Source organism: Diabrotica virgifera, chromosome 7 (assembly GCF_917563875.1).
Source record: "Diabrotica virgifera virgifera chromosome 7, PGI_DIABVI_V3a".
Lineage (NCBI taxonomy): Eukaryota > Metazoa > Arthropoda > Insecta > Coleoptera > Chrysomelidae > Diabrotica > Diabrotica virgifera.
This window is the reverse complement of record NC_065449.1, coordinates 126,080,449-126,098,628: the sequence shown is the minus strand read 5'-3', so window position 1 is coordinate 126,098,628 and position 18,180 is coordinate 126,080,449. Positions and strand designations below refer to the sequence as shown.

The 18,180-nt window shown below is 31.2% G+C and overlaps 1 protein-coding gene across 1 annotated transcript in view; it reads right to left on the bottom strand.

The window, feature by feature from the left end:
- LOC114345470 (aryl hydrocarbon receptor nuclear translocator-like protein 1) overlaps positions 1-18,180 on the bottom strand; it is a 602,711-nt gene that overhangs the window by 377,433 nt on the left and 207,098 nt on the right. The window contains exon 6 of the mRNA XM_050656946.1: positions 1,445-1,676. Within this exon, the coding sequence (XP_050512903.1) occupies positions 1,445-1,676 (232 nt within the window). The remainder of the gene's footprint in view (positions 1-1,444; positions 1,677-18,180) is intronic.

Genomic DNA, 18,180 nt, shown 5'->3' with positions numbered 1-18,180 from the left:
ATTCCAGTATAAATTTTGTATTATACGCCGGTCTTTATCATCCATTTGGGCTTTTGTTAGAACATTCATCATTTTTCGGTGTTAAACTGTATCAAATGCTTTTTGGTAGTCCACAAAGCAGGTGTAAATATCGCAAGTCATATCTCTTCATCTTTGAAATAATACCTGTAGACTAAACAGTGCCTGCGCCTCTTGTACCTACGCCTTTCATGAATCCAAACTGCGTGTCTTGTATTCTCTCTTCGCACAGCTTGTATATTCTACGACGTATAATTTTAAGAAAAAGTTTTAATGCATGGCTCATTAGACTTATTAGCCTATATTCTCCGCACTTTTTTGCTCCCTGTTTCTTTGGTAAGGTAATAAATTCTGAAACTAGCCAATCTTTTGGGATATTGCCTGTGTCATAGATTATATTGAAGATTTTACATAGTATTCTTAAAGATTCATCATCAAGAAGTTTAAGAAATTAAGATTGTACTCCGTCTGGTCCTGGAGCGCTCCCTTCTTTTCGTGATATTATGGCTGCTCTTATTTCTGCCACTAGTATTTATAGGTGGTCCTGTTTCTCCCTCTCATCAAAAAATAAATTTCGTATGTAATTTTTCCAGGTATTATCGATACCCTTCTTGTCTACGATTATCTCTCCACTGTCATTAACAAGTTTACTCATTCCTCTGTTTTTACATTTGCCTGTAATTTCTCTTACCTTCTTATGCACGTTGAAGTGGTAGTACCTATTTACTTTGTAGAATTTCGAGTTCTTGGCATTTTTTCTCCAGTCCTTTCTGTTTGGCTTCTCTGATCTTTCTCTGTATCTCTAGTTGTAATGATTTATACATTGAGTTATCGTTCTTACTTTTCCTTCCTTCTTCAATTAGTTGCAGAATCTCTGTCGTCATCCATGTATGGATGGAACCTTCTTCGTTCTTCATAAAATTGTCTTTAATGTCATCTATCGTTTTATTAAGAGATTCTATCTTATCTTCTGTGCTTTCCGTTGTATTATCGATTTCTTTGAATTTTCTATTTAAAGTTTTGCTGACTATTTCTTTTACTTCGCCACATTTCAATTTTCTCATGTCATGTTTTTTTACAGTTTTTCCGCCTATTTTCTTTAACTTGGTTCTATACACGCCCACTAAAGGATTGTGGTCAGATTGAATATCAGCGCCTGGGTTGGTTTTAACAGTGTTGGAACTATTTCGATATATTTTGTTAATAGTATAGTTTGAATAAATAGTAAATAAGAGTATAGTTTGAAAGGAATTTGTTAATACCTAATGTTTAAAAAGTTATTAATGGTACTGTAATACCTGTTTAAAAGGTATTAATTATCAAAAAATATATTGCTTTTATATTTTTTACTATTATACAATTTTCTGGTTAGCATGTGGCTTGCACCAATAACCACTACCCCACTCAAAATGTCAGTAATACTTACTTTGTCTTAAAGCAATCATCACCCAACGTACATCGTCCCTATGCATATATAAAAATGCAGAGTGACTCAACACTTCTTCGGTCATATATCCGGCAATAATAGAAATTCTTTGGTCACAATCTATAATACGGCCATCAATCAAATGTCGGGTTACATACTCTTCTTTGGAGGCTTCGATTAGCCTCTCTATAAATGGTTCAGGTCTGCATATTTTTGCGAAAAATATTAAAATCTAAAACACAATGTATTGTTAGTGGCAATAGTAGCTATTCCTAGTAAATGACCGTTTTGGAGTGTAATTTTCCTCGTCACGACGGACTTACTTGAAAATTTGGATTTAGGTTCCTCTTACTTTTTACTTCATTTTTAGACTTGAGCCCAGGGTTGCTTCTAGCGGGGGGGGGGGTAAAAGCTACACCTTCTTGGGGTGAAAAACATACGTTCAAGATAAGTCCAGAAATTGACTAATTCAAAGTACCTACTTTTGCAGTTTCTTCACTAAGTTAATACTTTACGAGTTATTTGCGAATGAAAATATTTATTTTTCAACAAAAAGCACGTTTTCAGGCGGTTTCTCGCAAATAATTCAGAAAGTAATTATTTTATCGAAAAAATATTCATATCAAGAATGTAACCTATAAAAAACGAAGAAAAAAATGTGTACAGTTTATACGATGTCAGTTGGACAAGTATAAATACAAAATTCGACACCGAGTGTCGGCGTCTTTTGTAAAACATAGGCGGCGCAATAGAAATTAATGAGTAAACTTTTATTTTAAATTATGGTCTAAAATTTGTTAAACAGTAATAATATTGTTAATTATTCACATTTCTTTGTGCAATTGACACCAAAGATGATATAATACAAAAATTTAAGAACTAAAGAAATGAGCCTACACAAATGAGCCTATGTTGCGAAAATACTGTCACGATCCATTACTTTTGTGTCAAATTATCTTTATTCGTATCATTGATTAGCTATCTATTTAAAGTACTGTAATCGCCAACCAATTTTACATCTATAAGTTATTTTTTAATATGCAAATACCCGTCAACGAATACATAATTGTCCAAGTTCAATGCATAATAATCACCTAGGAACGTTGTTTTTTCTGTCACTTCCAACTGTAATGCATTAGGGAGAATTCGATAATCTATTACTCACTGAAAAAAGGGGTTTGGGATCAACATTAGATAGAATTTTTTACATAATCTCAGAGTCAGAGTGGTACTGAGTGGTACTCAGGTACATGCTAACGTGTACGCAAATAAAAAAGTTACGTACACGCGAAACGCCATCAAGTCAGTTACGTCACTATTTAGCGTGCACTGTTACTGGTTTTTTGCGTACACGCTAACTTGAGCCGCGTGTATGCTGTGGTAAGAATATACCGCGAGTATCAGTAAGTCATAGTGTTAGAATGTGTTTAATCGTTGTGTTTACACTTTAATATTGCTTAGTAAAGAGATTTCTTATGTTTTATTTGTTTAGTGTTTGTTTTTAAATTAACTATGGAGTGTGGAAAATTATTTAGTTCTGTTAATGAGTTTAACAAAATTTTAAAACAGTATAAAAAAGATAAGAGACTATAAATTAATATATTTTTTTTAGTCATAAGTGAAATAGTATTACCGTCCAAAATTAAAATAAAAGGAAGACCTAAACTAAAGTTTCACAATAATAATTAACTTGTTCTGAAGCTATTTCCTTGTGACATTTTTGAAATCAACTATTCTAAATGGGAAATAAGCCATTTAACTAAAAAAATATTTTATTAACGTTTTGACGTCCAAATTGGACGTCATTGTCAAAATACAAAATATTAATAAATTAAATAATAATGTTCTTGCTTAGTAAAAAATTTCTTTTAATAATTTATTTAATCTGACTAATATTTGTATTTTGACAACGACATCGGATAGGACGTCAAAACGTTAATAAAATCATTTTTTAGTTAAATTGTGGCTTATTTCCCATTTAGAATAGTTGATTATAATAATTAACTTGCGTATAAAAATTATTTTAACAATATGTTGTACATGTCATGTCAACTAAATAGATATTTATTTTGCGATTATAATAATTAACTTGCGTATAAAAATTATTTTAACAATATTTTGTACATGTCATGTCAACTAAATAGATATTTATTTTGCTAACCTGAAAATATACTTTTACAGGGTGTAACAAAAATACAGGTCATAAATTAAACCACATATTCTGGGACCAAAAATAGTTCGAATGAACCTAACTTACCTTAGTAAAAATATGCACACAAAAGAAGTTACAGCCCTTTGAAGTTACCAAATGAAAATCGATTTTTTTGAATATATCGAAAACTATTATGAGGTTTTTTGTTGAAAATGGACATGTAGCATTCTTATGGAAAGAACATCTTAAAAAAAATTATAGTGAAATTTGTGCACCCCATAAAAATTTTATGGGGGTTTTGTTCCCTTAAACCCCCCAAACTTTTGTGTCCGTTCCAAATAAATTATTATTGTGGTGCCATTAGTTAAATTCAATATTTTTAAAACTTTTTTGCCTCTTAGTATTTTTTCGATAAGGCAGTTTTTATCGAGTTGCGGCTTCTTTTTTAATATGTTTACATAAAAATTTTATGAGGGTTTTGTTCCTTTAAACTCCCCAAATGTTTGTGTACGTTCCAATTAAACTATTACTGCGGTACCATCAGTTAAACACAGTGTTTTTAAAACTTTTTTGCCTCTTTGTATTTTTTTTGATAAAGCATCTTTTATCGAGATGTGGCTTCTTTTTTAATATGGTTCAAAATATATTTAAAAATGTAAATCATAAATAAATTTTCATATTATTACCAAGTCTCCATAACCGTACTTTACCATATACAAATATGTGGTGGATTTGACAAACATTCAAATATCTCGATAAAAACTGACTTTTGAAAGAAGTACTAAGAGACAAAAAAGTTTTTAAAAACTTGTGTTTAAGTAATGGCTCTACAATAATAATTAAATTGGAACGTACACAAAAGTTTGAGGGGGTTTAAAGGAACCAAACCTCCATAAAATTTTTATGGGGTGTCCAAATTTCATTATAATTTTTTCTTAAAATACTACTGCCATAAGAATACCACATGCCCATTTTCAATAAAAAATATCTAATAGTTTTCGATATATTGGAAAAAATCGATTTTCATTTTGTAACTTCAAAGGGCTGTAACTTTTTTTCCGTGCACATCTGTACTAAGGTAAGTTAGGTTAAATCGAACTATTTTTGGTCCCAGCATATGCGATTAAATTTATGACCTGTATTTTTGTTACACCCTGTATGTATACATACATTGATTTATTACAATTATTAAGTTTGAAACATCTGAATAGTTCTACTTCCCTTCCCTTTAATAACAAATATTTTTCTATCAAACAAACACTAAACATATCAAAATAGCGTGTAGGTACCAAATTATACAGTAACTGCGTACGCTAAATAATGACGTCACTGGCTTGATGAAGTTTAAGCGTGAACAATTTTATTATACAAATAAAATAAATAATTGTAAGGCTATGACGACGACACTGTTTATATTGAGTTTATATTGCTTGCCGCCTTTGAAACATGAGAAGGAATTTGGCCAGATAACGATACGATTTAAGTGTAAGCATTTCCGAACAATTTGACCAATTACACTTCAGTATTGCCCAATAAGATACGTTAGAAAGTAATAAGCCACACCCGTGTCCATGTGGACTACTACAAGGAATGATCAATTGCAAATATTTATGAAAGGTTTATCTTTATTTCTATGCTCGCCGTAGAATTATTGACTGGACCCCAAAACGTCCTCTGGTTCAATTCACATCGTATCTACTGTACTTATGATCTATGGATCTAGTATAAGCAAAGTTGTAGCTCATGAAAAATAGATTCTTATTCGTCAACATCCATATCTAATATTTCAACGTGAAATAACCAAAAAAACGAAGCACTTTTCGAGGGAAACTCTTCAAAGTGTTTAAAAAGTATTGTTTAAAAGAAGCTTTATTTTTATTTATTTTTTAAGTTTCTGGCATCAAAACTAAGCAAATTAAACTCGAAATAAAGTTGGTCCTTTTTTTGGTAAAAAATCGTGAAAATCTCCCCCTAATCAGCACCCCAAATGAAATTAATCGTTACTGCTTTACAAATTGTGTTATAGATGTATTATCTATATTCTATATGATCTGTAAGTATGACTGGTTCAAACGGCTTATTTTTGAAAAAATTTGGTTTTATAGCAAGTAAAAAAAAATTATTTTGAAAAAAATGACCTTTTTCAATATAACTTAAAAAGTATTGGTGATTCGAAAAATCTCGAAGAAAAAGAAAATGTAGTTTTTGCTTTTCTGAATAGTTTGGATGTTTTTGTTTTCTGTAAGACAAAAATTGGTTATGGCTGTTCAAATTTTGCATAAACTCGTGATTAGTAACTCGTTCAAGTCCATTCAATACCTTTTGAAAAATAAGGGTTCAAAAAACAATTAAAATCAATGATTTTATTGCTTTAAAAAAATCTACAAAATGGTTTTTTTAAGCATTTCATAGCTAAAACCTGACTGAGTTATGAGTAAAAAACCAACAACACGTAGCATTGTAAGATACATACATAATGTCTACAGGTTTATAGGCTTCATAAATAGGTACACCATTTTGTTTTTTAAGCTACATTTTTGATAAGAATATTTTTTTCGATAAAATTCGTACTTTTTGAATTATTCGCGAAAAACCGTCTGAAAACGTGTTTTTTCTGTTACCCATACAAACCATAGGTATAGAACAAAGTTGCTATACTCTTGGCTAATTAGCAAAATACAAGGAAAAGTTATTTACCAGCAATTTTATTGCTGAAATCGAATCTTATGATTATATATATTAATAATATAGGTATGCAAAGTCCGCAGATAGTGTGCTACTTTCTTTTATAAACAAAATGGCGCCCAAAAATCGTGTTTTTTCAATTTTTGCTTTATAACTCCAAAAATTTTAACTTTACACCAAAAACACCCAAATAAAATTTCACCGTAATTAAATTCTACATAGAGACATGTTTTTGTCCGATTTACTTAAACGAAAATTTTACTAGGAAAATGCGGGTTTTTCCTACAAAATCTTTAATTTTTAACAAAAATTTTAGGTTAGTAATTATTTATTAATACTTAAATATCTTGGTAATATAAAAGCCCCTTTGGTATAGATTATATTTCCAGAAGCCGATGAAAATTGCATGAACAGTTTAGCAACAATTAAATTGTTAATTAAAAATTTACGATCGCTATAATAACCACAATAATTATGATGCATAGGAATACCTATGATTTTTGTATAAAAAGGACTATTATACCTATTCAATGTATATATACAGGGTGTCCCGAAAAGATTGGTCATAAATTATACCGCACATTTTGGGGTCAAAAATAGTTCGACTGAACCTAACTTACCTTAGTACAAATGTGCTTATAAAAAAAGTTACAGCCCTTTGAAGTTACAAAATGAAAATCGATTTTTTTCAATATATCGAAAACTATTAAAGATTTTTTATTGAAAACGGGCATGTATCATTCTTATATCAGAAACATCGTAAAACAAAATTATAGTGAAATTTGTCCACCCCATAAAAATTTTATGGGAGTTTTGTTCCCTTAAACCCCCCAAACTATTGTGTACGTTCCAATTAATTCATTATTGTGGTACCATTAGTTAAACACAACATTTTTAAAACTTTTTGTCTCCTAGTATTTTTTCGATAAGCCAGTTTTTATCGAAATGCGGCTTCTTTTTTATTATACTGACATAACAATTTTCTGTGGGTTTTGCTCCTTTAAACCCCCAAAATATTTGTGTACGTTCCAATTAAACTATTATTGTGGTATCATTAGTTAAACACAGTGTTTTTAAAACTTTTTTGTTTCTTAGTCTTTTTTTGATAAGTCACCTTTTATCGAGATGTGGCTTCTTTTTCAAAATATACCTAAAAATGTAAATTATAAATAAATTTTCAGATTATTAACAGGTCTCTATAATCGTACTTAACCATATACAAATATGTGGTGGATTCGACAAATATTCAAAATATCTCGATAAACACTGGCTTATCGAAAAATTACTAAGAGGCAAAACAGTTTTAAAAACATTGTGTTGAACTAATGGTAACACAATATTAATTTAATTGGAACGTTTGGGCGGGTTTAAGGGAACAAAACCCCCATAAAATTTTTATGGGGTGCACAAATTTCACTTTAATTTTTTTTAAGATGTTGCTGCTATAAGAATGCCACATGTCCATTTACAATAAAAAATCTCTAATAGTTTTCGATATATGAAAAAAAATCGATTTTCATTTTGTAACTTCAAAGGGCTGTAACTTTTTTTGTATGCACTATTGTATATAGGTAAGTGAGGTTCAATCAACCTATTTTTGACCCCAGAATCTGTGGTATAATTTATGACCAATCTATTCGGGACACCCTGTATATATATATATATATATACAGTATATATATATATATATATATATATATATATATATATATATATATATATATATATATATAGTGATTTTTTGAATAACGGCAATTCGGTCAGATGAAATAAAACTATTTGTTCTAGGTCTCAATATTTCGTCACTATTTGGTGACTTCTTCAGGAGAAAACTGTAAATTTATTAATTAAAATTGTCGTTATTCAAAAAATCATTATTTAACACAGTACGGTCGAAAATATTTGTACAAATATATATATATATATATATATATATATATATATATATATACAGCGTGTCTACTTGAGTTGGAAACATATGGGAAACTTTTTTATTATTAATTTTACGAAAAAAAGTTATTCTTTATAAAAAGTTCTGCATGCCCCAAAACCTAAGATTCAATCATCAGATATCAAATTTTCTGAATATTATACGAGGTATGTCAAAAAATATGAACTTCGTTCAAGAGTAAAGTACCTTTATTTCTCTCAATATCGAAAATGCTTATTCTGAAAAGTTGTTTGGAAATAAAAACTAAGCTCAAATATGCAATTACATGCTTCTAATTGGAAAAAAATATTTTCCAAATTTTTCTCAAATTTATTGATACTAACTTCGTTTTGATTCATTACACATACGATAACTCTTTTATTATTACTTTTACGAAAAAAAGGTATTCTTTATAAAAAGCTCTGTAGGTCATAAGGCCGAAGATGCAACCAACAGATATCACATTTTATTAATTTTATACGAGTTATGTCAAAAAATATGAATTTCACTCAAGAGTAAAGTACCTTTATTTTTCACAATATTGAAAACAGTTATTAAAAAAGTTGTTTAGAATTAAAAACTATGTGTCAATATGCAATTACATTCTTCTAATTGAAATACTGTGAAATATAAAGGTGCTATAATATTGAGCGAATTTCATATTTTTTGACACACCTCGTATAAAATTAATAAAAGTTGATATATCATGGTTGTGTCTTAGATTTTAGACTATGCAAAGCTTTTTACGAAGAATAACTTTTTTTCGTAAAATGAATAATAAACGAGTTATCATATTTGTAATAATTAAAAACAATGTTGGGTATCCTTAAATTTGAGAAAATTTTTTTTTTCAATAAGAAGCATGTAATTGCATATTTGATCTTAGTTTTTAATTCCAAACAACTTTTTATCATAAGAATTTTCGATATTGAGAGAAATAAAGGTACTTTACCCTTGACCGAAATTCATATTTTTTGACATACCTCGTATAATACTCAGAAAATTTGATATCTGATGATTGAATCTTAGGTTTTGGGGCATGCAGTACTTTTTATAAAGAATAACTTTTTTTCGTAAAATTAATAATAAAAAAGTTTCCCATATGTTTCCAACTCAAGTAGACACGCTGTATATATATATACATATATATATATATATATATATATATATATATATATATATATATATATATATATATATATATATATATATATAATAAAGGATGTTAAGTAAGCGAGTACAACTATAAACATAGAAAAGAAAAATCATTGGCAAATAACTCGCAATGTGAATGTGAATACAAAATTAACAATATAAAAAGATAGAATGCAACTGCAGACACGTGTTTCTGACTCATTAGTCGTCATCAGTACAGTATAGCCAAGTTAGAAGAATAATAGTTTAACTTGGAAAAAGATCACTACAGGAGCAATATTACCATTTGTGACAACAATGTCAGAAGACCCTGCCTTTCAGGGCGACGACCAACACAGTCACGGAGGTAAAGCTACCTGAGGAAAGAAAAGCCAAAACCTTATACAATAAAGGATGTTAAGTATAACTTACTTAACATCCTTTATTGTATAAGGTTTTGGCTTTTCTTTCCTCAGGTAGCTTTACCTCCGTGACTGTGTTGGTCGTCGCCCTGAAAGGCAGGGTCTTCTGACATTGTTGTCACAAATGGTAATATTGCTCCTGTAGTGATCTTTTTCCAAGTTAAACTATTATTCTTCTAACTTGGCTATACTGTACTGATGACGACTAATGAGTCAGAAACACGTGTCTGCAGTTGCATTCTATCTTTTTATATTGTTAATTTTGTATTCACATTCACATTGCGAGTTATTTGCCAATGATTTTTCTTTTCTATGTATATATATATATATATATATATATATATATATATATATGGTTCTGTGGTTGCATTCCATCTTATGCATATTTTGTATATATATATATATATAGTGTCTTTCTGGCATTAATCAAAATTAATAAATAAATTATTAAATCGAATTTTTGAAAATTAAAACCTTGCTATTTGGATAACATTAGAATAAGAATTTTATATATACTATGTTTTGTGAAAATGTTTAGGAATAACCTCAAGTTGTAAGTCTTTTTTGTTATTTTTTATACAATGTATTTTAACTTAATTTCATTGTATTTATAATATACTCATTTCAGCTTACCCTGAAGAAGCAAATATATTTTGCGAAAGCTAGGTAATAACACAGAGTTTTACTTATCCTGCCCCTAAAAAATAAATGACTGCCACCCCAAAACAAAACTATAATCTACATAGTATCAGTCAATATTACCTAATTACTTTATATATATATATATATACATATATATATATATACATATATATATATATATATATATATATATATATATATATATATATATATATATATATATATATATATAATGTATCAAGTGAGTGAGAAGAAGTCTCACTGTAATTGAGGTTATCAGTCAAGGAGAAATAAAAAATGAAAAAACTATTTCAATCTTTTAATAGAAGACGTTTCGTGCAGTCTTCCTGCACTTCATCAGTTCTACTGATTGTGAAGTTACATATAAGATGTACACAACAATGTCATCACAATGGGTTGTGTTGTTAAAAACTTAATAGCTAAAAAATACATCAAATTTCTTAAGCTAAAAATACATAAACGCAAAAAATGTCACAAAGGTCCTTAGTGGTAAAAATCCTAAGGTTATTGAACAGTTACATAAAATTTTTTGTTTTGAAACATGAGGCCAAGAGAAGAAATATTCTGTTAGAGTCAAAAAAATTATTTTAAATCCATTTCTTATTCTAACCAAAAGAAGCGCACAAAAAACCTAAGCAAAAAACCAACTGTTAGGTGTCTGTCATTAAATGGATTTAAAAAAAAGGGGGATGTGAAAATCTTAACCAAATTAATGTAAATTATTGTAAACCTAGATTTTCATCCAAAAACCTCCCTGTGACACACAAAAGATAAACAGAAATAAAGATATACGATCGCCGTGACAACGGCAGCAATTTATAGTGTCACAAAAAAGCTTTCAAACGAAAACCCGGTTTACAGGTTGACGATGCACCCTGAATTATATCAATTTCTCTTTAATCGAAAAAAGGCCATAGATTTATTGGTTGTTAATAATAAATTTGAAATCCAGGAACCTAGAAATAGGTGTGGATTAGTTAAAAATTAATTACAAAAGACTGATTTACTTGCCTCATGATTGTTGGAAAAAAGTCACTAAAGCTGGAGTGTTAAGCCATGTTATCAGACAGGAGCTGGGTGGAAATGAGATTTAAAACTTTTATGTTGCTACCAAGCATTGGTGGTTTGTAGGTTGGAAACTTTTTGGATGAAGGTAAAAACAAATGAAATTAGGCCATGTGTTGATCGGATTTGTGTGGAAAATAAATTTGAAATTTAACAACTGAATGAATTTAAGGATTGTTTAAAAGCAAGGAGTGATATATGATGCTAAGATTGTCAATATCAGTACGTTTGTTCATAGAGTTTTGTTCCCTTAGAATGTGGGCCATTTCTTGGAAAGATCTTTTATAGAAATTAGGTTCTGTGACTAAGGTTTTGATGTTATCAAAATCAATCTGATGATTAAGTGTGATGGAATGTGTGCTGAGGGCACAAGAATGCTTGTTGCATCTGATATCGCTTCTGTGTGAAACTACCCTTCCTTTAAGGGTTCTTTTTGTTTGTCCAACATATTTCAAATGACAGTCTTTGCATGGAATGTTATAAACTACGTTAGATTTCTCCCAAATATCTACTGGTGTTTTAGTACAAGAAAAAAGATTTCTGACTGTTTTACAATTCTTGATGCCTATTTTGGCGGATAACGGTTTGAACAATTTCATAAGTTTATCAGTTAAATGTGGGAAATAAGGTAAGGAACAGTATCTCTGAGGGGTCCCAGATGTGGAAACCTCTTCTCTTTGAATTCCATTATTTATTTGTGAGGAATCGTGAATTCCTCCCAAATTGGAATGGTTCTGGTCAAGTAGTACTCGAGAAGTTGAAAATAAATATCTATTAATAAGAGAAGTTGAATAAGAATTCTCACTTAAAATGGTCTTAATTAATGTCTTAATTAACCTATATGTCCTTATAGCTAATCCCTGTACGAGGTTGTGTTTGAATCTTTTAGGATGAAAGCAAAAATAATTTAGGAAGCGATTGCTAGCAACGCTCTTTCTGAACCATTTGGTTCTTAGGATGTTGTCAACACCTCGTACAACTAACATGTCAAGGAAAGGGATGGTGTTATTTTCCTCCATCTCACATGTAAATTGTAAGTGGGGATTGTATTCATTAAAAGTGGAAAGAATGTTGATAATTTGATCAGTGGGTACAGCCAGGATCAAGTCGTCCACATATCTCTTAACAAAAGGAATGTTACAATTTAAATGCCGAGTCTGTCTGCTATCAAGTCATCCAAGACAAAACCAACCAATAGAGGAGAAATAGAAGATCCCATTGGGGTACCAAAAATTTGTAGGTAGAACTTGTTATTGTAGACAAAGTAGTTTGTATCAAAAACCAATTTAAGAAGCTCCACAAAAGTTTCCCATCCAAAAGTACAATGGATTTGGATCTGATGCCAATGATTATGCAAGGAAGAAAGAACTACAGGTAAGGGTAGGTTGGTGAAAAGGGACACGACGTCAAAACTTACTACTTGAAACCCTATAGGTAGTTGGAAGTTATTGATAAATTCACTGAATTTAAATGAGTCTGAGATGTTGAATTCATTATTATGATCATATGCTGTTGAAAGTATGTTGGACAGAAATTTTGCAATATTACAATTGGGAGAATTAATTGATGACACCCAGAGTCTCCCAATTGTAATATTGCAAAATTTCTGTCCAACATACTTTCAACAGCATATGATCATAATAATGAATTCAACATCTCAGACTCATTTAAATTCAGTGAATTTATCAATAACTTCCAACTACCTATAGGGTTTCAAGTAGTAAGTTTTGACGTCGTGTCCCTTTTCACCAACCTACCCTTACCTGTAGTTCTTTCTTCCTTGCATAATCATTGGCATCGGATCCAAATCCATTGTCCTTTCGGATGGGAAACTTTTGTGGAGCTTCTTAAATTGGTTTTTGATACAAACTACTTTGTCTACAATGACAAGTTCTACCTACAAATTTTTGGTACCCCAATGGGATCTTCTATTCCTCCTTTATTGGTTGGTTTTGTCTTGGATGACTTGATAGCAGACAGACTCAAGCATTTAAATTGTAACATTCCTTTTGTTAAGAGATATGTGGACGACTTGATCCTGGCTGTACCCACTGATCAAATTATCAACATTCTTTCCACTTTTAATGAATACAATCCCCACTTACAATTTACATGTGAGATGGAGGAAAATAACACCATCCCTTTCCTTGACATGTTAGTTGTACGAGGTGTTGACAACATCCTAAGAACCAAATGGTTCAGAAAGAGCGTTGCTAGCAATCGCTTCCTAAATTATTTTTCCTTTCATCCTAAAAGATTCAAACACAACCTCGTACAGGGATTAGCTATAAGGACACATAGGTTGTCGCATCCTCTTTACAGAAGTGAATCCAGTCAATTACTTAAGACCATTTTAAGTGAGAATTCTTATCCAACTTCTCTTATTAATAGATATTTATTTTCAACTTCTCGAGTACTACTTGACCAGAACCATTCCAATTTGGGAGGAATTCATGATTCCTCACAAATAAATAATGGAATTCAAAGAGAAGAGGTTTCCACATCTGGGACCCCTCAGAGATACTGTTCCTTACCTTATTTCCCACATTTAACTGATAAACTTATGAAATTGTTCAAACCGTTATCCGCCAAAATAGGCATCAAGAATTGTAAAACAGTCAGAAATCTTTTTTCTTGTACTAAAACACCAGTAGATATTTGGGAGAAATCTAACGTAGTTTATAACATTCCATGCAAAGACTGTCATTTGAAATATGTTGGACAAACAAAAAGAACCCTTAAAGGAAGGGTAGTTTCACACAGAAGCGATATCAGATGCAACAAGCATTCTTGTGCCCTCAGCACACATTCCATCACACTTAATCATCAGATTGATTTTGATAACATCAAAACCTTAGTCACAGAACCTAATTTCTATAAAAGATCTTTCCAAGAAATGGCCCACATTCTAAGGGAACAAAACTCTATGAACAAACGTACTGATATTGACAATCTTAGCATCATATATCACTCCTTGCTTTTAAACAATCCTTAAATTCATTCAGTTGTTAAATTTCAAATTTATTTTCCACACAAATCCGATCAACACATGGCCTAATTTCATTTGTTTTTACCTTCATCCAAAAAGTTTCCAACCTACAAACCACCAATGCTTGGTAGCAACATAAAAGTTTTAAATCTCATTTCCACCCAGCTCCTGTCTGATAACATGGCTTAACACTCCAGCTTTAGTGACTTTTTTCCAACAATCATGAGGCAAGTAAATCAGTCTTTTGTAATTAATTTTTAACTAATCCACACCTATTTCTAGGTTCCTGGATTTCAAATTTATTATTAACAACCAATAAATCTATGGCATTTTTTCGATTAAAGAGAAATTGATATAATTCAGGGTGCATCGTCAACCTGTAAACCGGGTTTTCGTTTGAAAGCTTTTTTGTGACACTATACATTGCTGCCGTTGTCACGGCGATCGTATATCTTTATTTCTGTTTATCTTTTGTGTGTCACAGGGAGGTTTTTGGATGAAAATCTAGGTTTACAATAATTTACATTAATTTGGTTAAGATTTTCACATCCTCCTTTTTTTAAATCCATTTAATGACAGACACCTAACAGTTGGTTTTTTGCTTAGGTTTTTTGTGCGCTTTTTTTGGTTAGAATAAGAAATGGATTTAAAATAATTTTTTTGACTCTAACAGAATATTTCTTCTCCTGGCCTCATGTTTCAAAACAAAAAATTTTATGTAACTGTTCAATAACCTTAGGATTTTTACCACTAAGGACCTTTGTGACATTTTTTGCGTTTATGTATTTTTAGCTTAAGAAATTTTATGTATTTTTTAGCTATTAAGTTTTTAACAACACAACCCATTGTGATGACATTGTTGTGTACATCTTCTATGTAACTTCACAATCAGTAGAACTGATGAAGTGCAGGAAGACTGCACGAAACGTCTTCTATTAAAAGATTGAAATAGTTTTTTCATTTTTTATTTCTCCTTGACTGATAACCTCAATTACAGTGAGACTTCTTCTCACTCACTTGATATATTGTTAATATTGAACAGTCGTACTCCTTGCTATACTTGTACAAGTCGTACTTGTATATATATATATATATATATATATATATATATATATATATATATATATATATATATATATATAAAAAGAATAATTTTTATATATATATATATATATATATATATATATATAAAAAGAAAAATTTTGGGGAATGCAGTCAATGTGTTTTGGGCTGATTAGAAGTGAAACACTTTGAACTTTTGTCGAGCTTTCGGACAATTTATTTCCTTTATCAAGACAATCTAAAAATACAAATGTTTAAATTTAGATGAAAACTAGAAAAATAAAAACTTACTGCTCGTGGTTTACAAAATAACTAACATAATTATAAAAAACATAAAAATTCTTTAAAGGAAATAAATTGTCCGAAAGCTCGACAAAAGTTCAAAGTGTTTCACTTCTAATCAGCCCAAAACACATTGACTGCATTCCCCAAAATTATTCTTTTTGTATTATTAACAGTCACTACATATTAATAATTATATATATATATATATATATATATATATATATATATATATATATATATAATTATTAATTAAACGAAAAGATTTCTCTGGTATACAGAAGAAATCTTTTCCGTAGCGGACGCGAAAATGTAAATTTCAAAGTCTTCATAAAAGACGATGAACGACAAAAGACACCTCTTTGTGTCACAGATTTGTCTACAAAGCCACGTTATTCGCTACACATTCGTCAATAACGGAGAAGAACCGTGATATGAAAGGAAACGGCAATTGCATTTTATTTCACTTCGACCACCACCGATATTCTACACGACGTGTTTCGTGCTCATGTCAAGCTCTCGTCAGGAACATCTAGGTGGATGGTCGAGGTGTAAGAAAATGCTTTTGGCCTTTCTGGTAATAATAAAATAACCAGACTTCAGTACACTTGGTACGACATCTATATTAATTAAACGAAAAGATTTCTCTGGTATACAGAAGAAATCTTTTCCGTAGCGGACGCGAAAAGTCTTCATAAAAGACGATGAACGACAAAAGACACCTCTTTGTGTCACAGATTTGTCTACAAAGCCACGTTATTCGCTACACATTCGTCAATAACGGAGAAGAACCGTGATATGAAAGGAAACGGCAATTGCATTTTATTTCACTTCCACCACCACCGATATTCTACACGACGTGTTTCGTGCTCATGTCAAGCTCTCGTCAGGAACATCTAGGTGGATGGTCGAGGTGTAAGAAAATGCTTTTGGCCTTTCTGGTAATAATAAAATAACCAGACTTCAGTACACTTGGTACGACATCTATATTAATTAAACGAAAAGATTTCTCTGGTATACAGAAGAAATCTTTTCCGTAGCGGACGCGAAAATGTAAATTTCAAAGTCTTCATAAAAGACGATGAACGACAAAAGACACCTCTTTGTGTCACAGATTTGTCTACAAAGCCACGTTATTCGCTACACATTCGTCAATAACGGAGAAGAACCGTGATATGAAAGGAAACGGCAATTGCATTTTATTTCACTTCGACCACCACCGATATTCTACACGACGTGTTTCGTGCTCATGTGTTTTATTATTACCAGAAAGGCCAAAAGCATTTTCTTACACCTCGACCATCCACCTAGATGTTCCTGACGAGAGCTTGACATGAGCACGAAACACGTCGTGTAGAATATCGGTGGTGGTCGAAGTGAAATAAAATGCAATTGCCGTTTCCTTTCATATCACGGTTCTTCTCCGTTATTGACGAATGTGTAGCGAATAACGTGGCTTTGTAGACAAATCTGTGACACAAAGAGGTGTCTTTTGTCGTTCATCGTCTTTTATGAAGACTTTTCGCGTCCGCTACGGAAAAGATTTCTTCTGTATACCAGAGAAATCTTTTCGTTTAATTAATATAGATGTCGTACCAAGTGTACTGAAGTCTGGTTATTTTATTATTTCCAGAAAGGCCAAAAGCATTTTCTTACACCTCGACCATCCACCTAGATGTTCCTGACGAGAGCTTGACATGAGCACGAAACACGTCGTGTAGAATATCGGTGGTGGTCGAAGTGAAATAAAATGCAATTGCCGTTTCCTTTCATATCACGGTTCTTCTCCGTTATTGACGAATGTGTAGCGAATAACGTGGCTTTGTAGACAAATCTGTGACACAAAGAGGTGTCTTTTGTCGTTCATCGTCTTTTATGAAGACTTTGAAATTTACATTTTCGCGTCCGCTACGGAAAAGATTTCTTCTGTATACCAGAGAAATCTTTTCGTTTAATTAATATAGATGTCGTACCCAGTGTACTGAAGTCTGGTTATTTTATTATTACCAGAAAGGCCAAAAGCATTTTCTTACACCTCGACCATCCACCTAGATGTTCCTGACGAGAGCTTGACATGAGCACGAAACACGTCGTGTAGAATATCGGTGGTGGTCGAAGTGAAATAAAATGCAATTGCCGTTTCCTTTCATATCACGGTTCTTCTCCGTTATTGACGAATGTGTAGTGAATAACGTGGCTTTGTAGACAAATCTGTGACACAAAGAGGTGTCTTTTGTCGTTCATCGTCTTTTATGAAGACTTTGAAATTTACATTTTCGCGTCCGCTACGGAAAAGATTTCTTCTGTATACCAGAGAAATCTTTTCGTTTAATTAATATAGATGTCGTACCA